General features: G+C 45.6%; 1 protein-coding gene across 3 annotated transcripts in view; it reads left to right on the top strand.

Moving 5' to 3' along the window:
* The window catches only part of LOC139545318 (sialate:O-sulfotransferase 2-like), a 97,363-nt gene that overhangs the window by 63,090 nt on the left and 16,821 nt on the right, over window positions 1–17,452 (top strand). For 2 of the 3 annotated variants that reach the window (XM_071352949.1, XM_071352948.1), the window contains 3 exons: window positions 1,603–1,717; window positions 6,973–7,157; window positions 10,884–11,005. In XM_071352949.1, coding sequence (XP_071209050.1) covers window positions 1,603–1,717; window positions 6,973–7,157; window positions 10,884–11,005 — 422 coding nt within the window. The remainder of the gene's footprint in view (window positions 1–1,602; window positions 1,718–6,972; window positions 7,158–10,883; window positions 11,006–17,452) is intronic. The other variant, XM_071352950.1, reaches the window with a different exon arrangement.

The following is a 17,452-nucleotide window of genomic DNA, read 5'->3' as shown; positions in this document are numbered from 1 at the left end:
TAGGCTTGATTACCAACAACAATGAGACGGCCTACAGGGAGGAGGTGAGGGGCCTAGAAGTGTGGTGCCAGGAAAATACCCTCTCACTCAACGTCAACAAAACAAAGGTGCTGAACGTGGACTTCAGGAAACAGCAGAGGGAGCACGCCCCTATCCACATTGACGGGAAAAGGTGAAGGAGAAGGTGGAAAGCTTCAAGTTCCTCGGCGTACACATCACTGACGATCTGAAAGGGTCCCCCCCACAGACAGTGTGGTGAAGAAGACGCAACAGCTTCTCTACATTTCTTCAACCTCAGGAGTCTGAAGAAATGTGTCTTGGCCCCTAAAACCCTCACAAACTTTTACAGATGCACAATTGAGAGCATCCTGTTGGGCTGTATTACTGCCTGGTATGGCAACTGTTCCAAGGCAGAGCTCTCCAGAGGGTGGTGTGTTCTGTCCAACGCATCACCGGGGGCAAACTACCTGCCCTCCAGGACACCTACAGCACCCGATGTCACAGGAAGGTCAAAAAGATCAAGGACATCAACCACCCGAGCCATGGCCTGTTCACCCAGCTATCATCCAGAAGGCGAAGTCAATACAGGTGCATCAAACCTGGGACCGAGAGACTGAAAAACAGCTTCTATCTCAAGCCCATCAGATTGTTAAATAGCCATCACTAGCCGGCTAACACCCGGTTATTTAACCTTGCACCTTAGAGGCTGCTGCTCTATATGCATAGACTTGGAATCACTGGCCACTTCAAATAATGGAACGCTAGTCACTTTAATAATGTTGACATACTGCTTTACTCATCTCATATGTATATTCTGTATTCTATTCTACTGTATTTTAGTCATTGCCACTCCGACATTGCTCGTCCTAATATTTATATATTTTTTAATTCCATTTTTTTTTACTTTTCGATTTGTGTGTATTGTTGTGAATTGTTAGATACTACTGCACTGTTGGATCTAAGAATGCAAGCATTTCACTACACCCGCAATAACATGCTAAATATGTGTATGGGGCTAATAAAATGGTATTTTATTTGAGCAGGAAGGAAGGGTGAGGATCAGCCAGTCCCATTGCAGAAGGACATTACCAGCCTTTCCTCCCTCCCCCCTCCTTACCTCCTCCCTATCTACTCACTTTGAATAAGTCAGGAAGTGTATTGAGTGTCGTTGCAGTAATAGGCCACTAGAAGGGGTTGTGTGTCTATATAAATAAATAAACATGCCCGTCTGGTGTTGATTCCTTGAGCAGCAACGTTGCCCTCAATATGTCTGCATTGAATGGAGCAGATGGATGATGATGTTCTTTAAAGTTCTTTTACTAATATACAGAATGTCTCAACAGAATTTTTTATAAAAAATGTTTTCTGTTAAATCTATAATTTACCATGACTATTGATAAGCAATTACCATTGAAAATGTACTACTGTAAATGTGCATGTTTTACTCACATAACTTGGAATAACTTGTTAAATGACAATTTTCTTTCTGTTCTACGTCAAACTGTATTATTGCCTCTCCCCCTTATCTCCCATAATATTGCTCTGCTTAAATTGTGCATTTTTTATTTGTTATGAGAAATGTTTTGTTTTTCTCTCTTAAAGCGAATTACATCGGCTGCTATATAGACAACACGGCGAAAAGAGCACTCAGGGGAGTGTCCTTTTTTGACTACAAGAAAATGACGGTCTTCCGTTGCCAGGACAACTGTGCTGAAAGGTAGGCCTGGGAATATAAAAAGTCACAAACACAGGATGGGAGTGAGGAATAAAGGTTGTATACCAGAGTGTAGATGAACATGGGCCTTGTGCCAGCTGTCGTACATAGTCTCACATCATCTCCCTCTCTCTCTCCTTTACATTAGCTCCATAGCGCTCGATAACTGTACTGTTCATACCTTTTCCACATTATTTCTCTTTCTTTTTTTCTCTCTCTTTCTCACTCTCTTTTGCTCTCTTTCCCTCGCTCTCTTTCTCTGTATCTCTTTCTCTATTTCTGTCTCTCTCTTTGCCTGCCTCTTTCCTTCTCATACCATATTTTCTTCACATCATCTGTTTTTCCAGTTTCCCCTTGCCCCCTCCTCTCCCTCTCGCACCCTATGGATGGCTCAGCCCAATGGCTCAGCCCAACACTCACCACTGACTCACAGGAGAGGAGAGAAAGAGAGGAGGCGATATACTGTATATACTGCTAAAAAAAATAAAGGGAACACTTAAACAACACAATGTAACTCCAAGTCAATCACACTTCTGTGAAATCAAACTGTCCACTTAGGAAGCAACACTGATTGACAATAAATTTCACATGCTGTTGTGCAAATGGAATAGACAACAGGTGAAAATTATAGGCAATTAGCAAGACACCCCCAATAAAGGAGTGGTTCTGCAGGTGGTGACCACAGACCACTTCTCAGTTCCTATGCTTCCTGGCTGATGTTTTGGTCACTTTTGAATGCTGGCGGTGCTTTCACTCTAGTGGTAGCATGAGGCGGAGTCTACAACCCACACAAGTGGCTCAGGTAGTGCAGCTCATCCAGGATGGCACATCAATGCGAGCTGTGGCAAGAAGGTATGCTGTGTCTGTCAGCGTAGTGTCCAGAGCATGGAGGCGCTACCAGGAGACAGGCCAGTACATCAGGAGACGTGGAGGAGGCCGTAGGAGGGCAACAACCCAGCAGCAGGACCGCTACCTCCGCCTTTGTGCAAGGAGGAGCACTGCCAGAGCCCTGCAAAATGACCTCCAGCAGGCCACAAATGTGCATGTGTCTGCTTAAACGGTCAGAAACAGACTCCATGAGGGTGGTATGAGGGCCCGATGTCCACAGGTGGGGGTTGTGCTTACAGCCCAACACCGTGCAGGACGTTTGGCATTTGCCAGGGAACACCAAGATTGGCAAATTCGCCACTGGCGCCCTGTGCTCTTCACAGATGAAAGCAGGTTCACACTGAGCACATGTGACAGACGTGACAGAGTCTGGAGACGCCGTGGAGAACGTTCTGCTGCCTGCAACATCCTCCAGCATGACCGGTTTGGCGGTGGGTCAGTCATGGTGTGGGGTGGCATTTCTTTGGGGGGGGGCGCACAGCCCTCCATGTGCTCGCCAGAGGTAGCCTGACTGCCATTAGGTACCGAGATGAGATCCTCAGACCCCTTGTGAGACCATATGCTGGTGCGGTTGGCCCTGGGTTCCTCCTAATGCAAGACAATGATAGACCTCATGTGGCTGGAGTGTGTCAGCAGTTCCTGCAAGAGGAAGGCATTGATGCTATGGACTGGCCCGCCCATTCCCCAGACCTGAATCCAATTGAGCACATCTGGGACATCATGTCTTGCTCCATCCACCAACGCCACGTTGCACCACAGACTGTCCAGGAGTTAGCGGATGCTTTAGTCCAGGTAGGAGATCCCTCAGGAGACCATCCGCCACCTCATCAGGAGCATGCCCAGGCATTGTAGGGAGGTCATACAGGCACGTGGAGGCCACACACACTACTGAGCCTCATTTTGACTTGTTTTAAGGACATTACATCAAAGTTGGATCAGCCTGTAGTGTGGTTTTCCACTTTAATTTTGAGTGTGACTCCAAATCCAGACCTCCATGGGTTGATAAATTTGATTTCCATTGATCATTTGTGTGATTTTGTTGTCAGCACATTCAACTATGTAAAGAAAAAAGTATTTAATAAGAATATTTCATTCATTCAGATCTAGGATGTGTTATTTTAGTGTTCCCTTTATTTTTTTGAGCAGTGTATATAAACAGTATATAAAGAGAGGAGAAGATATATATATATGCGAGAGAGAGAGAGTGAGGAGAAGTGCAGTAGAGAGCACATTTTCATCTTTCTCCTCTGCTCCTCTCTCTCTCTGTCCACACCCCTCCCAGAGCAGGCTGCTAATATACAGTGCCTTCAGAAGTATTCACACCCTTTGACTTTTTCCACATTTTGTTGTGTTACAGCCTGAATTATTTATGGATTAAATTAAGATTTTGTGTCACTGGCCTACACACAATACCTCATAATGTTGAAGTGGAATTATCTTTTTAGAAATGTTTAATTACAAATGGAATGCTGAAATGTCTTTAGTCAATAAGTATTTAACCCCTTTGCTATGGCAAGCCTAAATAAGTTCAGCAGTAAGAATTTGCTTAGCAATTTTTTTACATTTTAGTCATTTAGTAGATGCTCTTATCCAGAGCGGGTAGATTTGCGGGTAGATTTGCTTTTAGCCAAATCCTTTTAGAGCAAGCCAAATAATTTCATGTTTTAAAAGTTATCCTAGATCAGGATTCATTGTTTGAATGTAAGATGCCAATCATTTGATATATTATAATTCAGAAATGTTCACAAGTTGTTCACTGTTTTCACAAGAGACAGACTGACACACATTTTCTGTTTTGACTGAGTTAAGTGCATGCATACAGTACATACATACATTTTCGTACTGGTCCCCCTTGGGAATCGAACCCACAACCCTGGCGTTGCCTGCGCCATGCTCTACGAACTGATAATAAGTTGGATTGACTCACTCTTTGTGCAATAATAGTATTTAGCATTATTTTTTTTATATCTACCTCATCTCTGTACCCCACACATACAATTATCTGTAAGGTCCCTCAGTCAAGCAGTGAATTTCAACCACATATTCAACCAAAAAGATCAGGGACGTTTTCCAATGCCTCGCAAAGAAGGGCACCTATTGGTAGATGGGTAAAAAAAACAGATATTGAATTTCCGTTTGAGCATGGTGAAGTTATTAACTACTCTTTGTATAGTGTCTCAATACACCCAGTCACAACAAAGATACAGGCGTCCTTCCTAACTCAGAGGAAGGAAGCCGCTCGGGGATTTCACCATGAGGCCAATGGTGACTTTAAAAACAGTTACAGAGTTTAATGGCTGTGATAGGAGAAAACTGAGGATGGATCAACAACATTGTAGTTACTCAACAATACTAACCTAAATTATACAGTGAAAAGAAGGAAGCCTGTACAGAATAAAAATATTTGAAAATATGCATCCTGTTTGCAATAAGGCACTAAAGTAAAACTGCAAAAAATGTTGCAAAGAAATGAACTTTATGTCCTGAATACAAAGCATTATATTTGGGGCAAATCCATCACAACACATCACTGAGTACCACTCTTCATATTTTCAAGCATGGTGTTGACTGTGTCATGTTCTGTATTTCACTTTCAATAAATTAGCTAACATTTCTAAAAACATGTTTTCTTTGTCTTTATGGGGTATTGTGTGTATATTTCATCCAATATATTTCATTCATTTTGAATTCAGGCTGTAACACAACAAAATGTGGAATAAGTCAAGGGGTATGAATAGTTTCTGAAGGCACTGTACAGACGTCAATGAAGCAGAGAAGTGCACCATTGTGACTAACTAGCTAGGGCTTTCCTTGATCGTCAGTCTGTGTGATTTCTTCAGGGTAAAGGATGTGTTGTGCTGGCAATCTATTGGCACTATAAAGGCCTCTCAGGAGTCAAGTGTGCATCCCTCATGTGCCACTGCCAGGGTACTGTTCCCCAGGGAGTGTACAGGCCTTCTGTGTTTGATGGATAGAGCCTTCCAGTATACTGTACTGTACATGGACTCATAATCAGTGTCACCCTAAAAAAAGCTCTGGTGTCTTGGTGCAGTATTAATGCATGCACTCTCTTTTTGATACTGACCTTGTAGAGAGCTCTCTTCATCTTGGAGAGGGTGAGTGAGGTTACTGCCGGTTACCCAACTGACTGTCTATGAGCCATTCAACCCTATTAGTGGACTGACTCTGTGGAGAGAGCTGCTGAGAGAGAGGGTTGTGGGCGTCTTGCAGTTGCATGAATAATCGAGTGCTAAAATACAAAACCACTTCCATCTGGTCAGACATTGCAGAGACAAGATGTTGTCAGGTTGTCAGGCCCGGGTATAGACTTTTGGAGGCTTGAAGCAAGATTTGGTTGGGGGGCCCCCACACCTCACTGCAAAATATTTTAGTGCCCCCCCCCCCCTTTTGACAGTCGAGAGAAACATACATTTCCTGCAAATTCTACACATGGGGCGGAGAGAGAACTTCTATTTGTTACGGCTGTCCTCGCTGACAGAAGGTGAGGACCAAAACGCAGAGTGGTTAGTGTTCATTATTTAATGAAAGTCAAACAAACACTTCAAACTACAAAACAACCAACAACCATGACAAAACCGAAACAGTCCTGTGTGGCACCAAACCTGACACAGGAGACATACACCCACAAAACACAAATGAAACCCAGGCTGCCTAAGTATGATTCTCAATCAGGGACAACGATTGACAGCTGTCTCTGATTGAGAATCATACTCAGCCGGACACAAACATCCCAACATAGAAAATACCACATAGACAAACCCACCCAACTCACGCCCTGACCAACTAAATAAATGCAAGAAAAAGGAAAACAGGTCAGGAACGTGACACTATTTTATAACAAATTTCATGCAATTCTATCCAGTTTGCAATGGGACGGAGAGATATTTTATGCAGTATTAAAGCTAGTCTCCTGCAATTCTACACATTTTGTAATAATTTATGCCATGTTAAGATGATATCGGAGTGAAAATGACTAACAAAATCAAGTGACTTGCATGCCCAGTCGGTATCTGACATGGCTAATTGTCATTGACTGACATAACAAGAGAAAACAGCTGATGCACAACCAAATTTAGAAATTGCAACTGGTGTATTCTTATATACTTACTCTCAATAGTAAGTTCCAAAATAAATCTCTCTCTCTATATATATATATTATCTATAAGCTTTTGTTGCTTATGCCTAGAACCAGCCCTGTGGGCAGTAACCACCACCACCACCCCCCACTAGAAGCCCTGAGAGTCTCGCTGCATTAGTTGCAACCAATGCTGAACATTTTTGTGCAAGCCTGAGCCTCTCTTTTATTAATGATGATATTAACATTACCCCCTCTATTTCCTTTTCACTAGGGGCTACCTGTATTCAGGCCTAGAGTTTGGGGCAGAGTGCTACTGTGGCCACAAGATCCAGGCCCCCAATGCATCTGAGAGTGAATGCAACATGGAGTGTAAGGGCGAGAAGGGCAACCTGTGTGGAGGGGCCAACCGCCTGTCAATCTACAGACTGGAGCTGAGCCAGGAGTCAGCGCGCCGCTGTGAGTTTCAACCACCTATCACCACAATGCAAGCTGTCTGTTTATCCATGTAACCCTCTGAGGGGAAATGGATATGGCGTGAGCTGCGGTGGGATGGGGCGTTGAGTTTGAAGGGATGTTCAGAGGCCACAGGGGAGGGTGCTCCTCCTCCCTCCCCACCCCTTCTTTGTCTCCTAAGATCATAGCCACCAGTGTGCAATCTTTGGCAGTATATCTATTTCTCAGGGAAGAGGCTCCAAGCTTGTTTATATTCAGAGTTACAATAACAACATTGTGATTGTTGTTATTTCTCTTTTTACCTGTCTGCTAAAGCAGATTGCAGATCTGGTTCTCATGGCCTTGGGCTAATATATATACTGAACAAAAATATAAACACAGCATGCAACAACTTCAAAGTTTTGAATGAGTTGCAGTTCATATGAGGAAATCAATGTCCTTAGGCCCTAATATATGGATTTCAAATGACTGGGAATAGAGATATGCATCTGTTTGTCACAGATACCTTAAAAAAAGCTAGGTGCATGGATCAGAAAACCAGTCAGTATCTGGTGTGACCACCATTTGCCTCATGCATTCCAACATATCTCCTTTGCACAGAGTTGATCAGACTGTGTGAAGTTGCTGGATATTCTTTATTTAACTAGGCAAGTCAGTTAAGAACAAATTCTTATTCACAATGACAGCCTAGGAACAGTGGGTTAACTGCCATGTTCAGGGGTAGAACGACAGATTTTTACATTGTCAGCTCAGGGATTCAATCTAGCAACCTTTTAGTTACTGGCCCAATGCTCTAACCACTAGGCTACCTGTCATGGTTACATGTGCTATGAGGTTGTGAGGCTGGTTGGAGGTTCTGACAAATTCTCTAAAATTAAGTAATTCCCCGGCAACAGTTCTGGTGGACATTTCTGTGGTCAGCATGCCAATTGCACATTTCCTCAACACTTGAGATATCTGTGGCATTGTGTTGTGTGACAAAACTGCACATTTTAGAGTGGCCTTTTATTGTCCCTAGCACAAGGTGCAACTGTGTAATGATCATGCTGTTTAATCAGATTCTTGATATGCCACACCTGTCAGGTGTCTGGATTATCTTGGCAAAGGAGAAATGCTCACTAACAGGGATGTAAACAAATTTGTGAAGAAAATGTAAGAGAAATAAACATTGTGTAGCATATGGAATATTTCTGCGATCTTTTATTTCAGCTCAGGAAACATGGGACCAACACCTTACATGTTGCGTTTGTATTTTTTTCCTGTATACTGTAGCGTGACAAACTAGCACAGGAAGCTCCAATGAAGCATTTCATTACCAAAGAAGGAAATGGTTTCTTATGTGAGTGATGGCAGGAGGAGGAGATAGAGGAAGACCTAAAGAAGGTGGGAGGAGGGAGTGAGAAACTGAGAGATGGGGGGAGAGAGGGAGACAGAGAGAGAGAGAGACAGAGAGAGAGAGATTGAAAGCATAAGACAAAATATAAAAAGTGAGAGAAAGTCAGAAAAAGAGTGGTTGTCTCTCCTCCCCTGTATGCAGCTGTGAGAGTTCTGGAGGCAGGAGTCACATCTAAAATACATTTAGTCCCTCACACACTATGACTAACTCCTCCAGGTCTCCAACACACGGACCACCTGCCATGGAAAATATATTGGCTGTAGTGCCCTGCTGTCTGTACATACCAATGAGTATTCTCACCTCTCTTGGTGCATAACCTACACAGACAGCTCACTTCCCTGTTATTTGCTGTTTTACAGTATGACTAGGCCTGTTAATTGCTGTTTTGCAGTATGGCTGGGCCTGTTATTTGCTGATTTACAGTATGGCTGGGCCTGTTATTTACTGTTTTACAGTATGGCTGGGCCTGTTATTTGCTGATTTACAGTATGGCTGGGCCTGATATTTGCTGTTCTACAGTATGGCTGGGCCTGTTATTTGCTGTTTTACAGTATGGCTGGGCCTGTATTTAGCTGTTTTACAGTATGGCTGGGCGTGTTATATGCTGGTCTACAGTATGGCTGGGCCTGTTTTTTGCTGTTCTACAGAATGGCTGGGCCTGTTTTTTGCTGTTCTACACTATGGCTGGGCCTGTTTTTTGCTGTTCTACAGTATGGCTGGGCCTGTTTTTTTGCTGTTCTACAGTATGGCTGGGCCTGTTTTTTGCAGTTTTACAGTATGGCTGGGCCTGTTTTTTGCTGTTTTACAGTATGGCTGGGCCTGTTTTTTGCTGGTCTACAGTATGGCTGGGCCTGTTTTTGCTGGTCTAGTATGGCTGGGCCTGTTATTTGCTGTTTTACAGTATGGCTGGACCTGTTTTTTTGCTGTTCTACAGTATGGCTGGGCCTGTTATTTGCTGTTCTACAGTATGGCTGGGCCTGTTATTTGCTGTTTTACAGTATGGCTGGGCCTGTTATTTGCTGGTCTACAGTATGGCTGGGCCTGTTTTTTGCTGTTCTACAGTATGGCTGGGCCTGTTATTTGCTGTTTTACAGTATGGCTGGGCCTGTTATTTACTGTTTTACAGTATGGCTGGGCCTGTTATTTGCTGATTTACAGAATGGCTGGGCCTGTTATTTGCTGATTTACAGTATGGCTGGGCCTGTTATTTGCTGATTTACAGTATGGCTGGGCCTGTTATTTGCTGATTTACAGTATGGCTGGGCCTGTTTTTTGCTGTTCTACAGTATGGCTGGGCCTGTTTTTTGCTGTTTTACAGTATGGCTGGGCCTGTATTTAGCTGTTTTACAGTATGGCTGGGCGTGTTATATGCTGGTCTACAGTATGGCTGGGCCTGTTTTTTGCTGTTCCACAGAATGGCTGGGCCTGTTTTTTGCTGTTCTACACTATGGCTGGGCCTGTTTTTTGCTGTTCTACAGTATGGCTGGGCCTGTTTTTTGCTGTTTTACAGTATGGCTGGGCCTGTTATTTGCTGTTTTACAGTATGGCTGGACCTGTTTTTTGCTGTTCTACAGTATGGCTGGGCCTGTTTTTTGCTGTTCTACAGTATGGCTGGGCCTGTTTTTTTGCTGTTCTATAGTATGGCTGGGCCTGTTTTTTGCTGGTCTACAGTATGGCTTGGCCTGTTTTTTGCTGGTCTACAATATGGCTGGGCCTGTTTTTTGCTGTTCTACAGTATGGCTGGGCCTGTTTTTTGCTGGTCTACAGTATGGCTGGGCCTGTTTTTTGCTGTTCTACAGTATGGCTGAGCCTGTTTTTTGCTGTTCTAAAGTATGGCTGGGCCTGTTTTTTGCTGGTCTACAGTATGGCTGGGCCTGTTATTTGCTGGTCTACAGTATGGCTGGGCCTGTTATTTGCTGTTTTATAGTACGGCTGTGCCTGTTATTTGCTGTTTTATAGTATGGCTGGGCCTGTTTTTTGCTGTTCTACGGTATGGCTGGGCCTGTTTTTTGTATGGCTGGGCCTGTTTGCTGTTCTACAGTATGGCTGGGCCTGTGTGCACTGTGGTTGCCCATAGGGACAGTCTGGGGAGGAAGGTTGTTGAGACAGCCAGTGCAGGAGAGCCAGGCAGTCCCTGGTGTGATGGTAACGGCTCAGGGCAGGCCGCTGCTGGGTCAGGGCCTCATGCTCTGTGTTAGGTTCCTAGCAAGGCCAAGGGAGAGGTCGATGGATACTATAGGGGTCAAACTGAAAGCTTTGTTCAGTCAGAATACACATGAAAATCGGTTAGTGATCGATACTAATCTAGTATGTTGCGTTTCTCCTTGGTTCAGATGGGAGTGCCATCTTTAAGGGGTGCTTCCACAGACCTGACAACGTCACCCTGGCCCTGCCCATCAGCGCTGTCATCCAGAACATGTCAGTGGAGAAGTGTGTGGACTTTTGCACAGAGAAGGTGAGGGAAATGTACATGTTGTGAAGTCAGATTTTGATGTCTGTTTGCTTGTTTGCTGAGAAAGAGAGAGAGATTAGCTGTGTTCGAATACCCATACTAACATACTGTATACTACATACTTAATGAGTATATACTACATAGTATATACTATTAGTTAATTTTATTAAACTGTAAACGAACATTATCCTTTCAAATGAGCTACTAGGGCTGCGTTTCAAACTCATAAGACACACCCTCCTCCACTTACCCTCGCCTTTTGCCCTTGGGGGAATCCCCATGGCCATCTTTGTCGTTTGTCCAAATGATAAGCCAAGCAAGGGAAGTTGGCAACGTAAGCCCCTCAGCCCTCGTTTTTGATTGAATTTGCGAGTGTACAATTATGTTCACTCCGGGCCTGAAACGCCCCATAATTCAATTCGCGATGATTGTACATCCGCTAAGAAAAGTCAGCCAAAACTTAAAACCAACATTAATATGGAGTCAACACACAAGTGTAAGTAAAAACGAATGCAAATAAGTTAGAAATTGTGCTACTAATGCACATGACGACTCAAAATGCACATGACAACTCAAACATGTAACAAAAGTAATGATGTTTTTGTTTAGTTAGCTTTTGGAAACGTTAACTTGCGCACATAACATTCCTTGACTTATACATTGTAATTTCCGATTTACCTGATATAGTAGGATGGCAAACATTCGATGTCTGCGAATGCATTGTCTATGAAATGCAATCATAATTGACTGTAGCGCATATAAGGCACACACACAACAGTTCCATGATGACTGAAAACACAACCGTGGGATGAACGAGTGACACATTTCCGTGCAAGAGTGGTCCATTTAAAATGTATTAATTATTTTATCGCCCCATGCCCTGCAAATGTCAACTCGTCAGACATCATGAAACAAACGTCAGACGTGTCCACTTAATTTGAGGGCTGAGGGGAGAAGGTGTGTCTTTTAAGTGTTTGGAATGCAACCTAGCGCTTCGCCTGTCTACCGGAAGTTGATGCTGTTGCTATGCAACCTCTTGCTAGCTTGTTAGCGTAACAAATTACTAGCTAGACATTTTACGACTTTTACGGTCTGTTCTTAAATTCAATTTGGAGTGCCAGTTGGCCCTGAGTGCGCTTGTAAATTCAGTGTGTTGTCAAAATGTCAGTTTGTAAATTGAGAGCACACACTGGACGCTCTGGCCGAGGAGTAGAGTTGACCAGAGCACTCTGGCCTCACAACCGCTGTCAAGCAGCCAAGCTAATTGGCTGGCTACTTCCAGACACGTATGATAGAACAACTCACTCTGACCATTTTACTCACCCTAGCAGAGCTGGTTAGGCACCGGACATATTCAACGGGTGTTGAGCATTTGTAAATGTATCAGTTATTTAGCGCTTTGGTACACTCAGACGAGAGTGCTCTGAAATCGGAGTAACGTTAGCTACCCAGAGCGAATTTACGAAAGCACTCGACTATACCACTTAGCTAAGCTAAGAATGACGGGCATAATGATAGCATCTAGTTAATATACTGGCAGGTTTGATAGCATATAGTTAATATACTGGCAGGTTTGATTATTAGTAGCCAACTCACATTAAGTAGCTAGTTAACATACCAGTACATAATGCTGTAACGATATTCTATGTGGTTCATTTTTATTTATATTTATTTTTTATTTCACCTTTATTTAACCAGGTAGGCTAGTTGAGAACAAGTTCTCATTTACAACTGTGACCTGGCCAAGATAAAGCATAGCAGTGTGAACAGACAACAACACAGAGTTACACATGGAATAAACAATAAACAAGTCAATAACACAGTAGGAAAAAAACAAAATGAGTCTATATACATTGTGTGCAAAAGGCATGAGGTAGGCAATAAATAGGCCATAGGAGCGAATAATTACAATTTAGCAGATTAACACTGGAGTGATAAATCATCAGATGATCATGAGCAAGTAGAGATACTGGTGTGCAAAAGAGCAGAAAAGTAAATAAATAAATAAATAACGTTCATAAGGATAGCGTCGCTAACAAATTGTCAGTCAACATAACGTGTAAGGTAACTTATTTGAAAAGTCATTACATTGCTTAACATTAACCATTTGTACCCTAAACCGCGGGACCAGCTTTCGGCAGGGCAGGCAGAGGGGCAGGTTTCGGGTCGAGAGCAGCCTCACTGCGGTGACGATCTGCGCCCACTTTCTGGCGCAGCATGGCGCGCTAAAGGTGGACATGGGCGGCGTCCCATGTTTCCTCCGCGCGCCGGAACCAGTCGTCCACCACAGGAGCCTCGGTCTGACTCTGATGCCAAGGAGCCAGAACCGGCTGATACCCCAATACACACTGGAAGGGGGTGAGGTTAGTGGAGGAGTGGCGGAGCGAGTTCTGGGCCATCTCTGCCCAGGGCACGAACGCTGCCCACTCCCCCGGCCGGTCCTGGCAATAGGACCTCAGAAACCTACCCACATCCTGGTTTACTCTCTCCACCTGCCCGTTACTCTCGGGGTGAAAACCTGAGGTAAGGCTGACCGAGACCCTCAGACATTCCATGAACGCCTTCCAGACCCTCGACGTGAACTGGGGACACCGATCAGACACTATATCCTCAGGCACCCCGTAGTGCCGGAAGACGTGTGTAAACAAGGCCTCCGCAGTTTGTAGGGGCCGTAGGGAGACCGGGCAAAGGGAGGAGACGACAGGACTTAGAAAAACGATCCACAACGACCAGGATCGCGGTGTTACCCTGTGAGGGAGGAAGATCAGTCAGGAAATCTACCGACAGGTGCGACCATGGCCGTTGTGGAAAGCGTAAGGGTTGTAACTTACCTCTGGGCAGGTGCCTAGGAGCCTTGCACTGGGCGCACACCGAGCAGGAGGAAACATAAACCCTCACGTCCTTAGCCAAAGTGGGCCACCAGTACTTCCCACTAAGACAGCGCACCGTCCGACCAATACCAGGATGACCAAAGGAGTGTGACATGTGGGCCCAATAGATCAGCCGGTCGCGGACAGCAGACGGATCGTACAGACGCCCAGCTGGACAATGGAGGGGGGTGGGCTCTGTCCCACACGACCGGCGCTACCAGGCAGGAGGCCGGGAGTATGGGAGTGTGTTCCATGAGCCGCTCCTCTGTGTCATACAGCCGGGACAGTGCGTCTGCCTTCACATTTTGGGAACCTGGTCTGTAGGACAGGGTAAACACAAAACAGGTAAAAAAAACATGGCACACCTTGCCTGACGAGGATTCAGTCTCCTTGCTGCCTGGATGTACTCCAGGTTGCGGTGGTCAGTCCAGATGAGAAAATGGTGTTTAGCCCCCTCAAGCCAATGTCTCCACGCCTTCAATGCTTTAACCACAGCCAACAACTCCCGGTACCCCACATCATAGTTCCGCTCTGCCGGGCTGAGCTTCATCAAGAAGAAGTCACAGGTGCGGAGCTTCGGTGGCGTGCCCGAGCGTTGAGAGAGCACGGCTCCTATCCCAGCCTCGGATGCGTCTACCTCCACTATGAACGCCAAAGAGGGATCCGGATGGGCCAGCACGGGAGCCGAGGTAAACAGAGCCCTTAGGTGCCCAAAAGCCCTGTCCGCCTCAGCTGCCCACTGCAAACGCACAGGACCCCCCTTCAGCAGTGAGGTAATGGGAGCAGCCACCTGGCCAAAACCCCGGATAGATCTCCGGTAGTAATTGGCAAACACTAAAAACCACTGCACCTCCTTTACCGTGGTGGGAGTCGGCCAATTACGCACGGCTGAAATGCGGTCACTCTCCATCTCCACCCCTGATGTGGAAATGCGATACCCTAGGAAGGAGACGGTCTGCTGGAAGAACAGGCATTTCTCAGCCTTGACGTACAGGTCATGCTCCAACAGTCGACCAAGTACCCTTCGCACCAAGGACACATGCTCGGCGCATGTAGCGGAGTATTTCAGAATGTCATCGATATACACCACTACACCCTGCCCGTGCAGTTTCCTGAAAATCTCGTCTACAAAGGATTGGAAGACTGATGGAGCATTCATCAACCCGTACGGCATGACGAGGTACTCATAATGCCCTGAGGTGGTGCTGAACGCCGTTTTCCACTCGTCTCCCTCCCGGATACGCACCAGGTTGTAAGCGCTCCTGAGATCCAGTTTAGTGAAGAAGCGCGCCACGTGTATTGACTCAATCGCCATGGCGATGAGAGGTAGCGGGTAACTGTACCTCACCGGGATTTGATTGAGACCTCGATAGTCAATGCACGGGCACAGACCTCCCTCCTCGTTCTTCACGAAAAAGAAACTCGAGGAGGCGGGTGAAGTGGAGGACCGAATGTACCCCTGACGCAGGGATTCAGAGACATACAGTGGGGAGAACAAGTATTTGATACACTGTAATCCAGAAAATCACATTGTATGATTTTTAAGTAATTCATTTGCATTTTATTGCATGACATAAGTATTTGATACATCAGAAAAGCAAAACTTAATATTTGGTACAGAAACCTTTGTTTGCAATTACAGAGATCATACGTTTCCTGTAGTTCTTGACCAGGTTTGCACACAATGCAGCAGGGATTTTGGCCCACTCCTCCATACAGACCTTCTCCAGATCCTTCAGGTTTCGGGGCTTTCGCTGGGCAATACGGACTTTCAGCTCCCTCCAAAGATTTTCTATTGGGTTCAGGTCTGGAGACTGGCTAGGCCACTCCAGGGCCTTGAGATGCTTCTTACGAAGCCACTCCTTAGTTGCCCTGGCTGTGTGTTTCGGGTCATTGTCATGCTGGAAGACCCATCCACGACCCATCTTCAATGCTCTTACTGAGGGAAGGAGGTTGTTGGCCAAGATCTCGCGATACATGGCCCCATCCATCCTCCCCTCAATACGGTGCAGTCGTCCTGTCCCCTTTGCAGAAAAGCATCCCCAAAGAATGATGTTTCCACCTCCATGCTTCACGGTTGGGATGGTGTTCTTGGGGTTGTACTCATCCTTCTTCTTCCTCCAAACACGGCGAGTGGAGTTTAGACCAAAAAGCTCTATTTTTGTCTCATCAGACCACATGACCTTCTCCCATTCCTCCTCTGGATCATCCAGATGGTCATTGGCAAACTTCAGACGGGCCTGGACAGGCGCTGGCCTGAGCAGGGGGACCTTGCGTGCGCTGCAGGATTTTAATCCATGACGGCGTAGTGTGTTACTAATGGTTTTCTTTGAGACTGTGGTCCCAGCTCTCTTCGGGTCATTGACCAGGTCCTGCCGTGTAGTTCTGGGCTGATCCCTCACCTTCCTCATGATCATTGATGCCCCACGAGGTGAGATCTTGCATGGAGCCCCAGACTGAGGGTGATTGACCGTCATCTTGAACTTCTTCCATTTTCTAATAATTGTGCCAACAGTTGTTGCCTTCTCACCAAGCTGCTTGCCTATTGTCCTGTAGCCCGTCCCAGCCTTGTGCAGGTCTACAATTTTATCCCTGATGTCCTTACACAGCTCTCTGGTCTTGGCCATTGTGGAGAGGTTGAAGTCTGTTTGATTGAGTGTGTGGACAGGTGTCTTTTATACAGGTAACGAGTTCAAACAGGTGCAGTTAATACAGGTAATGAGTGGAGAACAGGAGGGCTTCTTAAATAAAAACTAGCAGGTCTGTGAGCCGGAATTCTTACTGGTTGGTAGGTGATCAAATACTTATGTCATGCAATAAAATGCAAATTAATTACTTAAAAATCATACAATGTGATTTTCTGGATTTTTGTTTTAGATTCCGTCTCTCACAGTTGAAGTGTACCTATGATAAAAATGACAGACCTCTACATGCTTTGTAAGTAGGAAAACCTGCAAAATCGGCAGTGTATCAAATACTTGTTCTCCCCACTGTATGTCTCCATAGCCACCGTCTCCGCTTGCGACAGGGGATCCACGTGACTCCTGGGAAGTGCAGCGTCTACCATGAGATTTAACGCACAATCCCCCCGTCGATGTGGTGGTAATTGAGTCGCCTTCTTTTTGGAGAAGGCGAGAGCCAAATCGGCATATTCTGGGGGGATGTGCAGGTGGAGACCTGGTCCGGACTTTCCACCGTGGCAGCACCAACGGAAACCCCTACACACCTCCCCGAGCACTATCGCGACCACCCTGTTAGAGCCCTCTGTTGCCATGAAATGGTGGGGTCATGACGAGCCAACCAGGGAAGGCCTAGTATCACGAGAAACGCAGGAGAGTCAATGAGGAAGAGACTGACTCTCTCCTTGTGACTCCCCCGCGTCACCATGGCCAGGGAGATGGTGACTTCCCTAATTAACCCGGACCCTAATGTCGACTACCCGGACCCTAACCCGGACCCTAATGTCGACCCTAATGTCGACTATCCAGAGCGTGTACCGGGAAAGGTCTAACCGCAGGAACAATGGGAATCCCTAAACTAAGGGCGAACACTCTGTTGATAAAATTCCCAGCCGCGCCTG

This window comes from Salvelinus alpinus, chromosome 19, assembly GCF_045679555.1.
Source record: "Salvelinus alpinus chromosome 19, SLU_Salpinus.1, whole genome shotgun sequence".
NCBI classification, from domain to species: domain Eukaryota; kingdom Metazoa; phylum Chordata; class Actinopteri; order Salmoniformes; family Salmonidae; genus Salvelinus; species Salvelinus alpinus.
The sequence above is the reverse complement of the archived record's forward strand: the minus strand, read 5'-3'. Positions and strand labels throughout refer to the sequence as shown.